Genomic DNA, 12881 nt, shown 5'->3' with positions numbered 1-12881 from the left:
CTGATTGGTTGGGGTGGGGAGTAGGGGGTGGGAGAGGTGAACACACTGAATGCCACCTGGGGATATTAATACTTGTCTCTTGGCTGACATTGTTCATTTGCCAGGCAAGAGGAAGGTGTGTGTGTGTATGTATATACTTTTTATTTAGAGATAAAAAGCAATGGTTTGGCTTGACTGATGCAGCATAGAACATTCATGTAAACATAAAAAAATGTGTGAAAAAGAAAAGTGTAGTGATTAAACATGATCAACACTGAAACTGGAGCCTTGTCAGCACTGGTCAACTGGTCCTTTGGTTAATCGTTTAAGACGTCTGTGAAAAGTGAACACACAAATAAAAATGAATTAGTACTTTGCATCTCTAACATTTACATATTCCAATAGTTTGGCAGCTTTTGTCAAAAACACTTATAGCAAAGTCAGGGCCAGAGTGCACTTCCTCTTGCAGTTATTGGCTGGGAAACACTAGAGGTATGGAGAGAACCATTTCTCACATTGTTTGTGAATGCAGGGACCATGATCCACATCCACGCAACAATTTACAAATGTGTTTTTCTATCCACAAATACAGAACTTACTCCCTACACCTGACTTATAAGTTATCATTTGAATAAACGTACTATGATTTGTACAAAGTAATGTAAAAATCCATCATACTTTGCATATGTATTTGTCATTAAATGTAATTTCTAAATCTGCGTGTGAAGTGTTGAATCCGCATTTGTGGATCATCCATTCATCTGAGCTTCAACTGACGTCATTTTGAGACATTCTTTTCACAAATAGGACTTGGTCCGCACAAATTTCCTGCCTGATAAAATCAGTTTAAAAAAAAGTCAACTTTTCATTGCTGATAAGGTAACACCTCTGACACACCCACCAAATGAGAGAAGACGTAGGCTGCGGTCGGATAGTCAAAAAATATATGTCCTATGTCCTTTCCTAACCACTTTTCCTTGACCTTGATGGAAAATGCCATGAGGTCAAGGAAACATGTAAAGCAGACCCGCTGGCTACATTAGCATTTGGCACAACAGAGAAAGGAAATAATGATGATAAATAATGGAATGAAATGTAAACCTGTGTCAATGTAAATACATATCACTGCAACAATTGGATATGGGTTGTTGATAGCAGGAAGGATGCTATCTGAGGGGAAGGGGTTCACATGCTAATGGTTCAGGTCTCAGTGAGTACACAGCCAGGGGTATGGGTTACAGAATCAGATGGGACTAAATTCATGTCTGTTATAATAGTAGAATAGCAATATTTGGTTCCATCAGTCCCCCATATGAGCATTTCTATGCTCACACAAGAATTACCATGTAATATCCAATTACAACAGGAAAACATCAATATACGGTTCCATCAGTCCCCCATATGAGCATTTCTATGTTCACACAAGAACTACTATGTAAACAACCCCCACCCATATGGAGATTCCTTTTGCCATGTATGTCTAACTGGATGGGCAGACTCTACCATAACAAGAAGTGCTGAATCAGGAACATTTTCCAGAGTGGTCTTCCAAGCACGTGGATGGAAGGTGGAAGTGTACGGGTGACCAAGAGCCATGTATCCATATTGATCATAGGTTTGTCAATAGTCATTCACTTTAGTGTGGATATGTGTATCTCTGGGGGAGGGTGGACAGTCCGTCACCTAAGCGGTCGGTAGGTCCGTTAAGTAGCAAGAGGTGATGCTGCTGTGTCATCAGTAATTGACGTCTCTTAAAAGTGATGAGTCATTTCTCATGTATGTTTGTCCTTGATTCCTCCATCCTCCTTGCATTCCTTCCTCGTTTCCTTCATGTTTTTATATAGGTAATTATTTGAGCTCAGTTTCCAATAAAAACACCCCAAATTGGCAAATTGTTGCAAAGTGTTGCTTTAAGGTAGACCATGATAATGCTATAACTTCATTACTGGGTCACTACTTGGGGTGGGCCCTGCACAGATTACTGGTATACGTTAGCTGGGAGAAAAGAGAGGAGCTACACATACATTCAGTGACTTAATATCTCTTGGTTCATTGACAGTCAATAGATATGTAATTAGATTAGATTCCAGTTAGCTGCGTCTGAAACCAATATACAGTAGCTTTAGAAATTGATGGTGACAGATGAAACTAATATGGTAATCAAAAGATGTAAGTGCCAACATGCAGGTGAAAGTAGACTGCTGGTAAACAAGTGAATATGACACTGATCAATTACTAAAAAATACCACAGATAAAACTCACCTCTGCCTCCAGTCGTCTCCTTTCCATTTCTGGAAGCATCGGCAGTGCAGAAGACAGCTTTGCTTTGGTCAAGTTCAGTTCCTTCTTTACCTCCGCCAATTCTCCCTCAGCCTGTAAAGACATGATACAGAGACCCGAGAGTTGGAAGGAGCATTTCAGCCTATTTCAGCCTATTTCAGCCTGTGTGACCAGTTCATCTTTTAGGCCCCCTTCCCCCAATTATACATTATGTTATTAGAAGAACACAAAATGATCTTTTGTTGTTTAAAATAGTTCTAAACGCAACACTTAATTCCTTATAGCGTACGGTTATATTTCTTTTAGCAAGTTTGGCAGCTACTCAGAATGTTTAAGGCCATATATTACAGAATATTTGCACATCCCTGAAGGCGAACGTTACGGTATCAATTGTCTTCTTTTTCTGTCCTGTGAGCCGTGCTTATTGGGCTACGTAGATTCACTCCACTGATTCTAAACTATCACCTATCCATACAAAAAATGTGTATGTAAATCATTTATACATTATTTTATATTCATATGCAACAAATTGGTGGTTTCATGGAAAGGTAATCCTAAGCAAAAAGACTCACCAGTATTTTTATAAATTATTTACATACACATTTTTTATATTTATATGCAACAAATTGGTGGTTTCATCGAAAGGTCATCCTAAGGGAAAGCAACACTCACCAGTTTTCGGGGCATTTTGGGAGAATTGTCATGCTGTTATTTTGACAATACACGGATCCTGACATGCAAACTACAGGAACTATAACGTTACGCCAACATCTGAATCAGCGTGAAGCGAATTTATTTTATTTAAAAATTAAAACCTACTGTTGCAATTGTACCTCACGTTATTCCCCACTGTGCATTTCAATATGCATAATCAATTCCAAGATAATAAGCATTATTATAATTATAATGGTTCTTATCACCCTTTCACGTAATCTTTTTTCTTCTTCAGCCATCCCCTTCCACATATTAGCTTTCTTCTCGGATTCGTCCACCTTCTCCTGTAAAGCTGTCATCTTTGCTTTCAACACACCTAGAGCCATCTTAATAGACGTGCTGCTAGAATGACCACGAAGCTCAGAGGTATGTCTCCCTAGCTTTGTTTTCGCAGTGGTTGAAAACTTTCTGGACGTTATAGTCAGGGCGGTATAAAAAAAAATAATAATGGCGAACTATATGGCAAGCCGTTTCAACATTTAAAAGCTAGACTGACTATAAATTGAAGATATCAATAATTCAATTATTCCAGTCAGAAAGAAAATGTCAATGACATTATTTCTATTCAAAATTGTCATTTCAGATATCCAGAACGTCAATCTTCTTAGGACAAATTACTTTTGCTTTTCATGTATATTGGGCTTGCGATTTCAGACATCCACAGTAGCATTTTTCATATCCACAACGAACATTCTGGATATCTGCAATAGAGTTCTTACTAGGAAAAAACAATGACTGTAACATGGCGTGGCGTCATGCACTTACATGACACTTACATTCATGAACACAAGTCGGTTGGCCATATTGGCAAAGTTGCAGCCAGTCTGCGTAGTAAACAGAAAATTGGACAGGTCTGCCCAGAACTGACCATATTTGGTGAAATCTCCGCTGTTTTCTTTCGCTAACTTCACTTTTGACTGAGCGTAAGCTGTCCATGCTCTTTACAGTGATTGGAAAACACTGCCACTTCAGATATCTACAATCCAGTTGTTACTAGTCATAATTAAAAAAAATTAGACATCCGAAGATGGCATAATGAAAAAACCATCCCAGATATCCCTAATGTCATTTTGAAGATCCAAAATACATTGTGACTAATACAAATGTAATTCCGGATATCCTAAATTGATATTTGGGAAGGGTAGGACTTCATAACACCAAAAGTTATGACTACCATTGACTATCCACAATTATGTTGTGAATATCCATAATAGCCCAAATCTCCAAGCCCAAATTATATATCATTATTAGTCAGAATGGCAGACATCCACAATCACATTCTAACTAGTAGAAATTGTATTTCAAGGTATCTAAAACTTTATTTTTCCTAGTCAATATCCTTAAATTAAAACGGCTTGTCACAAAAAGCCCCCCCCCCCCCCCCCACGAAGCAAACAGGAAATGGCTTAGATGCTCGGTTGTGCTGTTTGATTTGTGTAATTTTTCACATTAGTCTTGATTCGGTTTTTTGTAGATCTTTAATTAGTAAATCTTTAATGTATGATCTTCTTCTTCTGATCATTTATTCCAATTTGGTGCATTCACAGATACAACTGAAAGTTGAACTTTATTTTTGGAAACAAGTGCTGTGAGCAGCAGATGAAGTTAAAATGTGTTTTAGGAGATAAAAGGAGCGGCATTTGATGAAAAGATCCCTTTGACAACTATTAAACATGTGGGTGGATCTATTCTGTTTTGGGATGTTATAGTAGCCAATTGCACAGGAAACATCATATAAATGAAGGGAATTTAGGGTCCTCTAAATATCAGCAAATTCAGAATACAAATGTCACACATTAAGACAAGAAGCTGAAGCCTACAAGCTGTTGGCCTCTACAACTGGACAATGTTTCGAGTTATACCCCAAAGCACATAACAAAACAGCCAAAGAAAAGCAAACAGTAGCTTTTGGAATGGCCTGCAGTCCCCAAACTTAACAGCATAATTGAAAATATGGAGGTAAATGATGTGCATGCAAGACACCCTAAATGCTGAAGTGCTCTGCAGTGAATCATCTGAGTAGATACAAATTCATTTTAGCTGCCTACTAAAACAATTAGCAAGCTGTGATATCTGCCAAAGGAATGTCACTACGTAAGTCCTGACTTAGTATGGTGCCCACAGTTTTGCACATGCCACACTTACTGTTAGTTTTGTATTGTATTTTTTAAGTTAAAAAGTAACACAGCATTATAATTTGAAGGAATGTTTCTTCGCTGCAGGGGTTCTATTGACTTCTTTTCACGTCAAAAGTGAAAGCCATTCCCACAGAGTCGCCCAAACCTTTGCATACAACTGTACATATAAATGCGCTGTAAACAGGCTACTTATAGTCTGCATATTCGTCTCTCTTCCTCTACATGTCTTCTGATCGACACAAGGCCAACAGAGCTTGTTGCAGGTCCCCTTTAAACTCTTTCTGCAAAGTAAAGAAGAGATCAGGTCAGTAATGGTCAGTGTAAAAAAGAAATTGAAACAATAATGGTCAGCCATTTCCCCTTTTTCTGATGTGGGTTTAAAAGAGTGAGGCCAGACAGGATTTTACACTCTTAACCTCAGACATTCAATTTCAGGTTTGGTGCACCAATCCAACGTCCACAATGACACACGGTATTTAAAGTGGGTGAGAGAGAGAGAGAGACACCTGAATTGTGGAGTACAGAGAAGTGTTGGTGAGTTTTCTGAACTCTCTCCTCACACAAAGTAAGTCTTCCTCACTGCGGCCCACCATTATTCCACGCACTATGGTGCTTTTCTGCAAAAACAAAGCAGAGACCCACACAATGTATCTAAAATATTCTGACATTGGCCCAATTACATTAACTATGAAATTTTCCTTTATAAACTCTAGCTGACCTTCATGGAACCATGCAGACGCTGAGCCAGATACAGTGGAGTGTTCTGGATGCAACCCACTGGTGAAACACACAGGAGGAGGGATGAGATTCAATTAAATAAATCACACCCAGATACACACACACACTCACACACAGAGTTTGATTCACATACCTAGTGTTCGCAGACCAAGTTTGAAATCTCCTGAGAAGTGATTCTGGACCATTTTCTCCATAGTCTCTCCTTTTAGCATTTCCAGTCTTAGGAACACTGAGTGAAATGGCATACAAAGAACAACGACAGTGAGAGGTGGAGGAATGTATATGTGTAGTTGTAAGAAAAAACCTAAGGCTGATCAGGCAGCCTACCTCTGTTGAGATGGTCTGGGCCTCGTGTTGTTAATATCTGTATCCATGGAGCTGAATCCGTTTTTTTACCACTTATGGCTGCAGCAAGGGTCTTCACACACATACACGCACACGGACACACACACAGATTGGAGAAAAATTGAAAGATTACTACCTTTCTGCCTTTTTGTCAGAAGAGTACTATGATAAGTTGCAGGGAGGTCAGGCATACCTTTACATCCTCATCAATCAAGTGAATGTCTATCAATCCTTTTGTGTTTCTTTCCTCTTTCTACATGAGAGAAAACAGCACACATCTGTAAGGTACAATCCAGTGCACAACTGGGAAAACAAAGTACATTGAAATACCAGAAGACATAAAGCAATACAATACCATCACAAGGGCCATGACAAGCTTGCTAAAATCTTTGCTGGTCTCACTCTCCAAGTCATTCTCCAGATAACGTCCAAATGCTTTTTAAACAGATCACACAGACAACTTGTCAACAGATCATGTTTAAAGCTAAATTCTTCCCAATTCTCTCAAAACTGTTGAGGAATAATCTCCATAATAGTGATAGTTGTTTAATATAATATGTAAACTTACCTTGGCACCCCATTTATATCTACTTCTACAATATTATTCACTTATAAATTCACCAATGTATCTTTAAAGTTTTACATTTTATCTTTAGATTTGTCTATGTGTTTCCTAATTGGTGTGCACCCCCCGGCTCCCCGTCTCTTCTCTCTTACCTAGCTTGTAAGCCACCATGATGTCCTTTAGCTGCTGTCCTGTTCTGCTGCACAGGACCTCCAGTAGGCCCTCCTCGTCAGTGCCCATACCCTGCAAGCCATCAGAGGAACAAAATGAGCAACATACAATGTGAACTACATCTACCCAAAACTACATTGCATTCTACGACTCCACCTTCTTGTGCCCTGTAAAACATGTCATTATTTTAGTTACAGAATTTCTGCTTGGGTGATGCACCCTTGAGCAAAGTATTAACCTCAAGTGAAAAAAAATTGCATTTCATCCCGACCAGGAACCACTGCAACACCACAGTTATTCATCCATCAGACAAAGCAAACACAAAACAGTCTCTATTATTATGCAAATTCCCTGCATATGAAGCATTTGATAATACATAACATTAGGAGTTATTAGCTTCTGTGTAAGGATACTTGATTTAAAAGAATGCTTTATAGCTGTAATCATATGCTGTTCTCAAGCAAGACAAAGGATGTTCTAGTGATCAGTGTTAGTCTAGATACCGCAAAAGATGCTAATGACTAATAAAAGTCACATGGTACCATGAAGAAGTATATCATTTCCAGTCCTTTACTTCAGCTCTAAGCTAAACTTCTGCATATTGATAGATCTGTGAATATTTTGCCTCCAGGGAAGGTTGTTTTGCTGAAGTGTGGAAAAGTGCTTGAGTTTCTGACTGGCCTGTGCTTGTTCAGTCTCTGACAGAATAATTAGTTTCAGTTTGGATATCACTGAAACACTGCAGGAGCATAGACAACATGGTGGACAGATCCCACTTGAACACTAGTTCAGTTCACTTCTCTGTTTTTTGCTCATATCCCTGGTGTCCCCCTACCTCCATTGTCTGACGAAGGCGGTGGGCATCAAACTGAGCTGGGGTCATAATCAGAGCCAACATCAGGTCCTCTAGGGGTCCTGAAAGTGCTTTTTTCAGAACTGAGCTCAGGTCCTAGCAAGAGGGTCAAGATGTGATCAGAATACAGTAGATTTAATATTTTCACTGCAGCATACCAAAATGGGGAATGTGGAACTGCTCTCTTTGAGTGGGGATTAATGTTAAATTTAAAAGTAGAGTAAACGTGGACACTTTAGTACGCTTGGTACACTTTTGGTACCTTCTGGGAAACTTGTTGGAAGGCTTCGGCAACTTTTTGCCTCTGGGCATTATTTCGATTGGTCAGGATCCTCACCAAAGTGGCCACATCTGTTGGAAAGGCATTTGTTTTTTATTAAAAAAAACCCATCCCAAATGCTTACATGGCCAAATTCAGTATTCACACAGGAATAATTTACCACGCAATATGAGGATACAGTATTGTGAAAAAGCACCTTTTTTAACCAAGGCTGTTTGAAGGTCACGGGCATCCACATCAGGACTAAAGTCAGGGAAAGGACGGACAGTACCCAGGGTCCCCCACCACATTTCCTGCAACCACAGAGGAAACATGAAGGTACTGTTTGAATAGACATAGCCGGGCTAGGCAGCAGAACACAGTGATGTAGAGAACGGATGGGTTCTAATGAAAGAAGTGCATGATGGTCAACTTACATTCCCTGGGATTTTTTCGATGTCCATTCTTTTCAGTTTCTTTTGTGTTCTTCTCGGTTATAATGGAGGAAAGGAAGCTCACTTTTTAAGAAAACAGTAGTGCTGGAGTTACTAAATCAATATGTCACTTAGGACTGTGGAATATGTGTGAAAAATACTTCTGACATGTTTTCATAAATAAACATATCAAGGCTTTCACTTTACTGCCACCTACTGTGTAAAACGACCAGCAACAGTATAACTTGCCAATAAGTAATGCAAACTCATTTTGTTTTGAAAACAAACTACTAGGTATGTGTTCCGTATTTTGACAAGTCTTGTCAAGTTTAGGTCCGTTCCTCGAATATCTGTGGTTCCGATAGATCCGCTGTTGTCTGCTCACTATTCTAAGATACATAATCCTCTATATTCCTCTCACGATACATAATTTTAAACAATTAATCATGTGATTTAAAGCCTTGGTTTCTTTTAAATAGTCTGGAATGTTCCAATAGCAACAACCAATGTTTCTTTATATTAACCTATAGACAGTATGTCGACAATGCATTAAGACATAACGTCAACGGTAAATTGTCCATATATTTCAACGGCGTATACCTCAAATGTGTCCTTCCTTAGATGTCCAAACCGAGAATTCATACTCGTTTTCATTACGTTTTTTTTTCACACAATTTAGCCCTACCAAACTCACCTTGTTTTTCAGCTCCTCTCTTGGAAACCAACCAGATAGAGGACTAGACGTCTGTCACTGATGAACAGTTACGGAACTTACGTTTAACTCCTAACATAAGGGCGTGTTATGGATTCCCGTCGTCAAAAATTCCAACTGGCTTATCCCAGTGGACTTATCTCAACTACAGGATGGGCTGAACACACACTCAAACACCCCTCCCTCGTCGACTTCACTGCTTGCTCAATACCTTTATCCAGGAGATCAAAGACCAAAGACGGACAAAAGAAATTCCATGCATAGTCACATAGACACAGGTGAATTCTGTTTTCTCTTTATTATTATTATTTTAATTGAAAAGTGAGTTTAGGTAGCCTGGTTCTTTTGACAAATACCCTTTTGAATAAAAGTTTTCATATTTCCAACATAAAAAGGACTTTTAAGTCTGACTTGGTGCTGTGGTGCATGCAAGGGAAATGCCAGACAAGACAAATAATTTAAGCAATATTTATGAACAAGACATAAGAGCAAAGTTTGTAAGTCGATAAAAACAAAAATAAAAACAATAAAATTACATCACAGTTTAAAAATTCCACAAAATCTTTTTCCCCATGACAATTCAAATTTTTATACAGACAAAGACTTATATATAATATAATATAGAGTGGGAAACACTACTGTAGTTTCTCTTTTTTTGTATGCCATAAAGTAAGCATCTTACAAATACACTACTGTTGTGTCATCTCTACACTAGTAATTTCCAGTATAACAATGTCAAACATTTGACAGAACATTTAATTAGGGACATTCTGTTTACACGTATCCTCTTGACAAATTTGGTCTGGTTTTAAGACAGAGGATAACAGACTGGTTTCTCCAACAGTAGAAGAGACCAGGTTCTCACGTCAAAAATGAACAGTTTAAAAATACAGCGGAGCACCAACCTGCTACACTGACACAACACTAGTTAATGTTGAGGTTTGACATCAGCGCTTCAGATCTACTGTACACACTGAAATCAGTCAAGTTGGTTACGTCAAGTTTTCCTTGTGAAATTACTCCATTGCTTTTTTTTCCTCGTTGAAGACATGGCAATCGACTTTGGTTTATCTTAAGAACCCACACTCTGAATAGGTCTCTCCTTCATTTGAAAACCAAAGTCATTGCCCCTCCTATGACCTCCTCTTCAGATACAAATAACTGAAATATTTTGGTCATTGAAAAGCAAAGGAATTGTTTTCAAGTGTTTGTGGTTAAGAGGAGCTGGCGCCAGGAGTGGCCCCACATGAGATCTGGCATTTATATACAGTCCACTGCAGCATAAAGCTTCATTCCTGCATCCATGATGATTATTATGTCCACCACAGGCCAAATCCTACCCAGGAAGGGGTATTGACTCTTCACATAAAAACACTGCTGGGTAATGTTATCTAATGATTACATGAAGAGGACCTTTAAGTTCTGATGATTTTTTCCATCAGATGTCTAGCTGGATAGGAAATGTCTCCTTTACAAATTTCCCCCAAAATACATCCCTCTTTCCTTAAAGAAAACAGCAGTGAAAACATGGTGAAGATAAATTCATGGAATACGACGGAAGTCTGCTTTTAGACATCAAGAAATAACATGTTAATTAATAACGAACCAAAACACAACAAGTCAGCTATATTATACGATAGCATAGTGAGATACATAACATACATGGTTCCAGAATGGATAAAGCCATAGATACATTGATAGAGTCCTTTAGATATTTTGTATGGCGGTTGAGACTAGGTCCAGCCCTTGCGTCACCTCCATGGCTTTGAGGATCTGGGACTAACGTTAACTCTGAGACTCCCCAGGATTTCCCTCTGATTCCCGGGCCTCTGGTCCACATTCACTCTCCTCAGGAATGTCTTGAAGATCTGTGGAGTTGCACAGGACATATTGTTTTAATTAAAACACATGCTAACATATTATATAGCCAGGCACATCCCACCCTTGCCATTCAAACATATCTGTATCTCTGCGATGCTTTAGCGTCTCTAGGTGTGGTAGCTGTCTACAGTATGTACAGCTAGCTGTAGTGTCTTGCAATGCTTTCTTTGTTTGCTTTGGAGAAGAGAAACAGAAACGGTTAAACATTGGCAGAGTAATGTTGCCCACCCACTTAACATACAGAGGGCATAGTCACCGTGAACATTAGTATTTACTGCTCTAACACACCTTAGCTATAATCAGTGATACGTGAGGGTTGAAAGGTCACAAGAAGAGAATGAAAGCTGTTTGAAATTCAGCTGTGGATACATCAGCCTGCTTGTGGGTGGAGGAGACACTAAAACATTCACAATGGCTACCAAGGAATGTGGAAATGGGTTTTCTGGGAATTGTATTGTAGGTGGATGGTGGGAATATCATATATTGCACCATGATAAGAAGAGGCATAAAACATTTGTTTCTTGGACAGAATGCAGGTAGCTGTAGCAGTTGTAAGACTGTGGAAGAGTTACAGTGTAGCATCAAGTGCAGTGATGAGACATCCAAGGTTTTGCTAACCTCGGGGACTGTCAGACCGGGACGTGATCTGTATCTCCTCGTCCTCATCCTCGGAGTTCTCGTCATCCTCACTGCCCTCCTGAAGGCCGTCTAGCTGGTCGATGGGTTCCTGGGAGGCAAGCGGAGCGAGAGGGGCAGCATCTCCATTGCTGCTTCGTCGCTGGGTTGGAGCCTTGAGGCACACAAGGTCAAAAAGTCAAAGGTTACTAATGTCAATTGATGCAGATATCTCAGGCCTCATGCACAGATATGCCTAAAGGTGGTGATTATTGGTTAATTATCTTTGATCAAGCTATCTACATGGACTTAATTACATCGATTGAAACCATGCAATTGGAAATTGACCAAAATGGTTCTGATTATCATCCTTTACACACAGACACACACATACTGACAAATAAACACACACAGACAGACTAACACACACACACACACACACACACACACACACACACACACACACACACACTCTCTACTTTAAACCCAGTCTTTTGTAAGTGAAATTAAGTGTAAGTGAAAAGTGAAAAAAGACAAATATTGCAGCACAAATAGACTCTACCCTATCCCTCCACTCACACTCACACACACACACACACACACACACACACACACACACACACACACACACACATTCTTCAAATACTCCTGAAGTTCCCATGCCTCACCGTCTGTGGCGTTGTGGCTTCTGTCTCGTGCTGTCCTGTGACAACGGTGGCCGCTGCCCCATCCTGCGTGTCCCGGAGCTTCTGCTCCAGCTCGGCGCGGACCTTCTCGCTGTCCTTCAGCTTGGCTTCGGCTGAGCGCAGCCGCCCCACCTCCTCCTGCAGCATGCTGTTCTGCCGCTGGAGCAGGGCAAAGTCGCCACCAGAGGCGCTGCTGGACCCCGACCCAGGGCTGCTGGCGTCCATCCCGGTATCGCGAGACATGGAGCGGCTGAGCCGTGACGGCGGGCAGCCTGGCAGGGGCACCGGGGTGGTTGGGGTGGAGGTGGGCATGGAGCCTTCACGTAAGCAGAGCTCCAAGATGGAGTCCTGTCGGATGACTGCAGCCTGAGAGGGAGGAGGGGTGCAGGGAGGAGAGTGAGAAGGACAAGGAAGGTAAACTGTTGTGAATGTAGCCCTAATGAATCTAATGGTAGCCCTAATGGTCTTCCATATAAACAAATCACCTACATATTGCTGTTATTGAGTTGTT

The 12881-nt window shown here is 40.2% G+C and overlaps 2 protein-coding genes across 7 annotated transcripts in view; both read right to left on the bottom strand.

Moving 5' to 3' along the window:
• Positions 1–4432: 4432 nt before the first annotated feature.
• Positions 4433–9312, bottom strand: LOC105896126 (annexin A2-like). 2 transcript variants are annotated; one of them, XM_031575876.2, is made up of 13 exons: positions 9171–9312; positions 8480–8560; positions 8260–8356; positions 8046–8134; positions 7766–7879; positions 6912–7002; positions 6550–6629; positions 6388–6447; positions 6177–6267; positions 5983–6078; positions 5830–5888; positions 5618–5728; positions 4433–5392 (listed from the first exon to the last, which is right to left on the bottom strand). In XM_031575876.2, exons 2-13 carry the CDS (start codon positions 8504–8506, stop codon positions 5330–5332), a joined length of 978 nt encoding a protein of 325 aa, XP_031431736.1. In that variant the 5' UTR covers positions 8507–8560; positions 9171–9312; the 3' UTR covers positions 4433–5329. The 2 variants fall into 2 exon arrangements, with proteins under 2 accessions (XP_031431736.1, XP_031431735.1); XM_031575875.2 differs by having other exon boundaries at positions 8480–9312.
• A 155-nt stretch (positions 9313–9467) lies between these two features.
• arhgef2 (rho/rac guanine nucleotide exchange factor (GEF) 2) overlaps positions 9468–12881 on the bottom strand; it is a 47319-nt gene continuing 43905 nt past the window's right edge. For all 5 annotated transcript variants that reach the window (XM_031575871.2, XM_012822848.3, XM_031575872.2 and 2 more), the window contains 3 exons: positions 12353–12736; positions 11688–11859; positions 9468–11056 (listed from right to left, as the gene is read on the bottom strand). In XM_031575871.2, the coding sequence (XP_031431731.1) occupies positions 10974–11056; positions 11688–11859; positions 12353–12736 (639 nt within the window). In that variant the 3' untranslated portion in view covers positions 9468–10973. The remainder of the gene's footprint in view (positions 11057–11687; positions 11860–12352; positions 12737–12881) is intronic.

This window comes from Clupea harengus, chromosome 11, assembly GCF_900700415.2.
Source record: "Clupea harengus chromosome 11, Ch_v2.0.2, whole genome shotgun sequence".
Classification (NCBI taxonomy): Eukaryota; Metazoa; Chordata; class Actinopteri; order Clupeiformes; family Clupeidae; genus Clupea; species Clupea harengus.
The sequence above is the reverse complement of the archived record's forward strand: the minus strand, read 5'-3'. Positions and strand labels throughout refer to the sequence as shown.